The sequence below is a fragment of the Mustelus asterias genome, chromosome 27 (assembly GCF_964213995.1).
Source record: "Mustelus asterias chromosome 27, sMusAst1.hap1.1, whole genome shotgun sequence".
NCBI classification, from domain to species: domain Eukaryota; kingdom Metazoa; phylum Chordata; class Chondrichthyes; order Carcharhiniformes; family Triakidae; genus Mustelus; species Mustelus asterias.
This window is the reverse complement of record NC_135827.1, coordinates 41420699-41429652: the sequence shown is the minus strand read 5'-3', so window position 1 is coordinate 41429652 and position 8954 is coordinate 41420699. Positions and strand designations below refer to the sequence as shown.

General features: G+C 46.5%; 1 protein-coding gene across 1 annotated transcript in view; it reads right to left on the bottom strand.

Moving 5' to 3' along the window:
- Positions 1-350: 350 nt before the first annotated feature.
- The window catches only part of vps11 (VPS11 core subunit of CORVET and HOPS complexes), a 29799-nt gene continuing 21195 nt past the window's right edge, over positions 351-8954 (bottom strand). The window contains exons 12-16 of the mRNA XM_078199113.1: positions 7796-7935; positions 6255-6457; positions 3751-3922; positions 1952-2174; positions 351-1552 (exon numbers count right to left, since the gene is read on the bottom strand). Coding sequence (XP_078055239.1) covers positions 1385-1552; positions 1952-2174; positions 3751-3922; positions 6255-6457; positions 7796-7935 — 906 coding nt within the window. The 3' untranslated portion in view covers positions 351-1384. The remainder of the gene's footprint in view (positions 1553-1951; positions 2175-3750; positions 3923-6254; positions 6458-7795; positions 7936-8954) is intronic.

Genomic DNA, 8954 nt, shown 5'->3' with positions numbered 1-8954 from the left:
GGAACTTTGAACGTATCTCTGTAACTTTCTCTCACGAGGCCATAACCCACCTCCAAACTCGCTGCACACCTTCGATTCTGGCCTCTCGAGCAACCATTCATGGTTGTGCCTTCAATTGACTAGGCCCTAAACTTTGGAATTCTCTCCCTAAACCTCTCCACCTCCAAGATGTTCCTTCAAACCTACCCCCCGAACAAGCTTTTGGTCACCTGACTTAATATTTCCTTGCGACTCGGTCTCAAATTTTGTTGGATAATTTTTCTGCGAAACACCCCAGAATGTTTTTACAAATGCAACTATTATTGCATTTGTCCATGCATATAATAACAAACAACAAACAGCAATTTGAGTACTGCAATACCCTTTATTTACATTTTCAGATTCTGACAGTATTTCAGCTATACACAGATACAATCCATCACAGATATCAAAGACCAGGCAGAATAGCAGAACATGCAATAGGAAGTAGACATCACAAAGAAGCAGGGAAAGGGTCCTGATCAGAGAGCTGTGCAAGTCAAAGTGAGACATTGGCCTCTGAACAAACACCGCCAAATCTGAAAAGCAATTAACTCCTTATGGGGCACCTGTAAACCACACAGGCTACAATCATCAGGACTGTACCCTCCTGTCTCTTGGCAAGATAGAATGGCCACAATCAGGCAGTTAGAGCTGATCGGCTGAGGAGGAGAAATCAATTCATTGCCAGATAGGGGAAAATCGGATGGGATCCTAACCTGTAGTAGGTGTGCTGTTGCTCTGTTTCAGATGCAATGATTGGAGGAAGGGGACTTAATGCTGAGGTGTTTGGTGCAATAACTTATTCATGATTTGTAAGGTTTTCTCCATTATTTCTGTCAACTGCCAGGAGATGTGAGAAGCAGTTCACACCAGCACCATCACCAAACAGCAGCTCTGTGCTGACCCTACATGTAGAACCGTCATGATATCAAACTCTGATAATTCAACACTGCACATGAATAGAGGGTGCAGCTGGAGGCCGCCAGGCTCCATAGCCCCCTTATGAAGGGCTTTGTGACTCAGCAAACTTTGTACACAGTGTCGTGAACTCAAGTGTTTTCTGACACTTAAATTACTCCAAACTGAAACCAGTCTTATCCCAACACAAGAGTTGGAGGGATCTGTCTCTCCAGCCAATAGTAACCAGGGATCTCCAGGGTTTAATGCTCACGGATTGGCCATGCCCAGTTAGATGTGGCTCAGAAGGGTTACTGATTCACATCAGAAATATAAACCCCTCATCATTGCAGCAAATCTCGGTCACCAAACAAGTCAACTTTCTGTAATTTTAGATTACAGCAGGAGATCGACACAAAGAATTACTGCAAGTGTTTGATGAAGGTGCAGGTGTTCCGTTCTGTCCCTAGGCTGTTCTCTTAGTGTGTATCAACAGGTCCCTCTGAAGTCCAACGTCAATGTTGGCAGCAGCCGCTCTCCCAGGGAGGGGGTCCGTAATTAGTGTCAGTTTGTTGAAAACCCCACGACCAAAGTAATCGGCGATTACAGAAAATCCGTCCTTCGAACACTTTAGCTGGGAAGCAAACATCAGAGTATTACAGAGAGAGAGACACAGCATAGAAACAGTAACACAACACCATCATTAAAGTGTGTGAAGGAATGCCAGGCTGAGTGAAGGCTCTGCCCAATGTACAGTGTCAGACACAGTCAACTGATCTCCACTCGGCCCACAGTCAGGACACTGTATTGGCCACAGTCACTCTGGGTTGGGGCGGGGGGGGGAGGAGGAGGAGGAGGAGGGTGCAGTCAGAGTCTCTGATCACTAACCAACGAGCCCTTCATAGCCGGATATCAGAATGTATCAGGATTGGGTCAACCACAATGGCCCTCGTGGTCAAGTACTCTGTCACTCCTCGAACACGATACAGTCCTGTTACCCCCTGCCCCTCGCGTGTGAAACTTTTCCTGTTACCTGGTGCTGGAACTTGTCGTGAAGATCCTGCTTCTGCTCCTGGGCATGGATCATGTCCATGACTTTCCGGTTTTCGGGCATGCAAGTCGGGCATTCAGAGTCATGTTCTGCGTAACTCTCGAAGCAGTGCTGGTGGAAGGAGTGGCCACACAGGAAGTGGACAGAGGGCAGTTCCAGCGGACTGTTACACATGCTGCACTTGGGCTTCTGAAAGATCTTAGCACTGACAACAGATAAACATCAACACGATAACTGCTGCTTCAAGACATACCCTCAGCAGGAGCTTTATTTTAAATTTATTTATTAGTGTCACAAGTAGGCTTGCATTAACACACTAAATGAAGTTACTGTGAAAATCCCCTAGTCGCCATACTGTTCGGGTACACTGAGGAAGAATTTAGCTTGGCCAATGCACCTAACCAGCACGTCTTTGGAGCGTGGGAGGAAACTGGAGCACCCGGAGGAAACCCACGCAGACACGGGGAGAACGTGCAAACTCCACACAGACAGTGACCCAAGCCGGGAATCGAACCCAGGTCCCTGGCGCTGTGAGGCAGCAGTGCTAACCACTGTGCCCAGCTTAAGTATGATCTTTCATTTAACAATCTAACAGTCAGGAGGGTGAGAAACAGGAGTGAAACTGAGCACGCTGAAGACAGCCTATGCATCATGTTCACAGCTGAAGGATGGAACTGCGCGCTCTGCACACAGCAGTGCTTAGCTCAGGTTAAACCTCTGCTTCCTGAAGACAGGGATGCTGAACGCCAACAAATCCCTCCGCAGCCCTGAGACAGTTACCCCAAAACCTTTTGTAGTAATACAATCAGGGTCTAGCTTTAAGGCTGATTATATTGGATATCCTAAATTAAAGAATTGGGCATATTAAAATCAAACACAGTCAAACCTCAGGCAGGCCAATTGTACAAATACACAAACATATCTGGGTCTGGCCCATCAAAGATCATTGCACTCTACTGAGACCCAGCAGGAGATCATTGTGCCCCATTGAAATGCATTGGCTCATTGTCAGAAGCCCAGATCAGGCCAGACTTTGTCACCTGATGTTCTTGCAGTTACCTTATCTGGCAACAGGTTACGTGTAAGCAACAGCATGGAGATGGACACCAGTGGGAGGGCCCCGGTGTCCTGTCAGGCAGATATCAAGAAACCCACTGGGTATTGGGACCCCTCTCCTGGGACCTCATTGGCCAGAAACCAAAGCAGTTTCTGGAAAAGACAGGCAGGTAGGGGACTAAAAGTACACATCTCAGACACACCAGCAGCGAAGACTCGACGAGGGAGGCGACCTTGACCATCCGGAACATTGACCAGAGAAGGAAGAAGCTGCCATTGAGATTCACCTTCGTGACGACGGAGCAGAGGGATTCAGAGAATCGAGCCTGCAGTTTAACCAAACCATCTTTGTGGGTAGTATACTTGAATCTGGGATAGCCTCTTGTTTTATGTGGGTAATTTAAGGGTTAATAGTGTTATTATTAATAAACTTATTGAACCTTTACTTGTGTTTGTCCATCTTGCAAATAAGGGCACCGGGGTAAAACCTTGGAGTAAGCAAACTGGTCGAAAGTATCTGAGAATTAACAGGTACAACACTTTGTAAAACAGATTCCCTGTAGATGTGCAAAACTCCTCACCCAATAGTGTCAGACGTTTGAGTTACGGGCACAATGTATGCGAGACAGTGCCAGAGGCTGTAATTCCATTTTTAGGTCGGACCACATGCTTCCCCCTGACCCAATCAGACAAAGAAACATCGTGACTGCTTTGTGCTAATTTACCTGCTTTTCAGTTCCTCAATCTCCTCTTGGATTTTCTTGGTTTCCTCTCGATACTGTTTAATCTTTCGCTCGTCCTCAGCAATGTGGTCACTTTCCTGCTGCAGCTTGTTAATGAGATAATCCTTAATGACGGAGAGTGTGGCTGTCGAGTTGTGAGCCAGTGTCTGCACAACTGGGGAGGGGGAGAAGGGGAGGCCAGAGAAAGCTCAGATTTATGAACACTTACAACAGAACTGCTCAGCGAGGCAGCAGAATCTCTAACAGCTTGTAAAAGGGAAGTGGATAAATATTTGAAATAAGTCTCACAACACCAGGTTAAAGTCCAACAGGTTTATTTGGTAGCACGAGCTTTCGGAGTGCAATGCTCCGAAAGCTCGTGCTACTAAATAAACCTGTTGGACTTTAACCTGGTGTTGTGAGACTTCTTACTGTGCTTACCCCAGTCCAACGCCGGCAACTCTACATCATATTTGAAATAAACCATTTTAAAAAAGTCATGAGGAAAGGTTGGGGCAGAGATCGAGACCGTGTGAAACCCCTTTCAGAGAGGCAGCAATGGGGTGATGGGCTGAATGGCTTCCTTCAGTGCTGTCAGTTGTGTGTGTAGAGGAGCAGCGATGTGTGCAGCACCCGGGAATGAACAGAGTAGCAACTCCCCCTCCCACAAACTTGAATTCCTCCTGCCCACCATCTATACAATTGCTTCCCCAATTCATAGTCTCACGATTGTAAAGCACGTTAGCCAGTTGGGAGAATGAAAGCTGCAGGTTTATTTCTTCCGTTTTAACGGAAACTTTGCATCCACTGTAAGTGGACACCATGTTGTGAGGTATGGGTGCGGTGAAGTGATTTGGTTTCTGACTGCCTGACAGTGGTCAGCCCAGTCACTGCACAGTGGCTGCTGAACATGATTCAATATTTTGCTAAACCACTGACTTGTTTCGCTGTTGCTGTAACCCAGTGTTGTTCAATAAATTAACCACTGGCCACATGTGGTGAACTGGGAAACCAGATGCAGCTAGTTAAAGTCCTACAGAATTGTAATGGCATGGGAAATGTTAAAGTTTATTTATTGGTCACAAGTAGGCTTCCATTTACACTGCAGTGAAGTTACTGTGAAAATCCCCTAGTCGCCACACTCCGGCGCCTGTTCGGGTACACTGAGGGAGAATTTAGCACGGCCAATGCACCTAATCAACATGTCTTTTGGACTGTGGGAGGAAACCAGAGCACCCGGAGGAAACCCACGCAGACACGGGGAGAACGTGCAGACTCCACACAGACAGTGACCCAAGCCGGGAATTGAACTCAGGTCCCTGGTGCTGTGAGGCAGCAGTGCCAACCACTGTGCCACCCTATTTGGCCCATCGTGTCTGCATTGACTATTCAAACAATCCTCGTGACTTAGCGCCAATTAGTAAAATGTAATATACACCATTTCTGATCATGTGATTTGATGTGGAAACCCTGCAGACGCTACGACAACGGATGAATGAACACCGCTCGACAATCACCAGGCAAGACTGTTCTCTTCCTGCGGGGGAGCACTTCAGCGGTCACGGGCATTCAGCCTTGGATCTTCAGGTAAGCGTTCTCCAAGGCGGCCTTCACGACACACGACAGCGCAGAGTCGCTGAGCAGAAACTGATAGCCAAGTTCCGCACACATGAGGACGGCCTAAACCGGGATGTTGGATCTATGTCACACTATCAGTAACCCCCACAGCTTGCCTCCTGGGCTTGTAGAATCTCACTAGCTGTTCTGTCTGGAGACAATACACATCTCTTTAACCTGAGTTGAATGCTCCCTCCACCCACATTGTCTGTACCTTTAAGACCTGGCTGGCTGTAGAGATTCGCATTCTAATTAGTATTCTGTAACTTGATTTCTGTGTCTGTGCCCTGTTTGAGAGCAGATATCCACTCCATCTGATGAAGGAGCAGTGCTCCGAAAGCTTATGGTATTTGCTACCAAATAAACCTGTTGGACTTTAACCTGGTGTTGTGAGACTTCTTACATGTGATTTGATGCATGTTGTCACATGTTGTGTGGATGCGACCTTTTACCTCCACAAGGAGCACACAGGAAGGTTAACAGCAGAATGGACAAGTCTTTCAGTAAGTTATGAAATGCTGGTGGCTGTTTGTGAAATAACTATCCACAAATAAAGTCCTTTCACTCTGTATTGTGTGCAGCTTTTCCAATGTAACAGTGACCCAGAGCCACACTTGCAGTTGCTCTGTGTCTTCTATTGGACACCAAGAGTTTCTGCAGAGATAATCTAGCCAATGCTGCCTCTCTCAAGTCGGATTGGAGGGAAACGTGCTGCGGGAGTCTCTGGTAAATCAGTATTTGCCTCTCCAAAGATGTGGAAAGCACAATTCGAAAAGGAAACGTGGATAACCTGCCCCACAAGACATTCAGTGAGTGAGTGCAGTTCTGCCCACAGAATGAGGCGAGCCAGCTCCTTCCACATGGCCCTATACAAGGAGAGACAGTCTTACCCAGCAAAGGAGGCATGAGGTTGTTCCTGTCGATGTGTCTCAGCACACTGCCAATGTATTCCTTACAATCCTCCTCCTTTCGTGCAAAGTATCCGAGTGCTTGTTCCCACAGACAGGCCTCCTGCTCCCCATACCGTTCACACGTCTCAATCACCTTGGCATACTCATCATTCTGCATGTGATAATGCATTATCTGCTGGTACCTGAACCGACAGGAAATATTTACAACATTAAACCGAGAGACGGAGAGAGCAGAACAACATCCATCCCTGTCACCCTTCCCCGAGTCAGCGTTCCCTCCGTAAAAACAGAAATTGTTATTTACATTGGTCCATGGGTTGTCAAAGACGCAAAGTGGTTTACAGCCAAGAAAGCAACTTTTTAAAAACGTAGTCACTCCTGTGATGTCAGAAACGCAGCAGCTAACTTGCACACAGCAAGATCCAATAAACAGCAATGTGATAAAGACCAGATCTGTTTTTCTGTGATGGAGGGATAAATATTGGCCAGGACAGTAGGGAGAACACCCCTTTCCTCTTTAAACAGTGCCATGGGGTCATTTACACCCACCTGAGGGACAGGGTTTTGATTTGACATTGTGGCATCTTCAAGTGCAGCAATATTGGAACTGGGGACAGCTTCTATTTTGTGCTCCAGTCTCTGGAGTGGGATTTAAATCCAGAATTCCTGACTCACAGCCGAGACAGCTACACACTGAGCCACAATGGACCCATCCACTCAGCTGCAATTTTCAGGGAGTTCCTCTGTCCAAGGCCTTTGCGTACAAATTCTTCCAGAGCCTCACCTCTCCCTATCTCAACCTCCAGGAGGTACAACCTCCCAGGTTTCCTGCGTTCCACAAAATCTGACCTTGTATCCTTTCACTCTATCACTGTTGGTCATGCCTCCAGCGACCTGGACCTCTAAGCTCTGGAATTCCTCCCCTAAACCTCCCGGACCCTAAAACCCATCTCCTTGATCAAAAATTCTCTCATCCTAATAGCTGCTTCTTTGGTTTGGTGTTCATTTCTGTCTGATTATGATCTAATGGGGTGAATTACTGCTTTAAAAAAGGTGCTATATAAATGCAAACTGTTGCAAAAACTGATACATTGGAGGTCAGTTACTCGCAAAGAATTTCACCAGTGAGGATCTCTTTCCAATCTCCGTCAGAAATTGAGCTTTTCTCAGCAGTTACTGATGAGCACAATTCCTCCCCTGCCTTTTCACATTTCAGTTCAGGGGCTGCCCAGGGTGCAGGGGCTGCCCAGGGTGCAGGGGCTGCCCAGGGTGCAGGGGCTGCCCAGGGTGCAGGGGCTGCCCAGGGTGCAGGGGCTGCCCAGGGTGCAGGGGCTGGCTCCAGTGACGTCTCAAACTCTTCTTTCCTGTTTCTCTGAATGAAACCAACGCAAAAGGCTGCTCCCCGTCAGCCTCTGATTGTCAGCTGTAAATTATAAAATGCTGGAACAGTCGGTGTCTTTGTAACAGGTTAAGGACGTCACAACAATTCAGAAACACGAGAGATCTCATTCCGTACTCACAGTCGGCCCTGCTCATACAGGTACAACACTCCATCTTTGAAATTGTGCATTTGGCACAACACCAGTGCCTTGTCAAATACAGCCTTAAATAATCCACTCTTCAATAGGCTCATCACTTCCTCCTGCAGCCGTTTCTTTGCCTAATTGAGAAGGGTAACAATATCACCATTTAGTACAGAGCAAGAGACGGCACAAACTCAGACATCACTACTGACTGCCTGGACGCATCAAGACCCCAAACTCGCTCTCCCTCTGAACCCACTATCTCCGAGGCTAGATTCAAAATGTGACTCATCATTTAGAATTCTGGCTCTTAAAATTGCAACTTTGTGGATGACGCCAATGTTTGGTGGCCGGTGGGTCAACACAGAGGAGGACTACAACAAACAAACTACAACAAACAAACAAACTACAAAAAACTAACTACAACAAAGTTAATAAACTGGCAGAATGGGCCTACAAATAGCAAATGAATGTCAAATGGATAAATGTGAGGTACCACATTTTGGAACAAAAATAAGAATCTAAATGATGTGAAGGAGCAAAGGGATTTGGGAGGACAAAGATACAAATCACTAAAGGTCGTCACACAGGTTAACAAGGCCACATTGAAAGCAAAGCTAGCACGAGGGGAATCGGGAGGGGTCACGCTAAACGTATCAAATCTTAGATAAACCACACATGGAGTAGTGTGTGCCATTTATAAAAAGGATTGAGAGACATTGGAGAAGCGGAATAAAGGTTTACAAGGATGATGGCAGAATCGTGAGGTTGTATCTATCAAGAAACGATGAACAGACTGGGTCTCTTTTACCTTAAAAAGAGAAGGTTGAGGAGTGAGGAAATCGGGGTGTTCGAATTGTGAATGAGTTCAATAAGGTAGACACAGAAGTTTCAGCTTGGGAAGAGCAAAACCAAGGCCACCAATAAATAACATTCACCAAGAAATCAAATCAGGAATTGAGGAGAAAATATTTTTATCCAGATAATCCCCAGTGAGAATGTGGAATCCACCAACACAGAGAGCTGGTGAGGCAAATGGCATAAACGCTGGATAAACACGAGCGAGAAGAGGGTTACACTGATGAGGTGAGAAGGCAGTTCACATGGAGCATAAACACCAACATGGACCGGTCTGTGATTTAAATCGGATGCAATT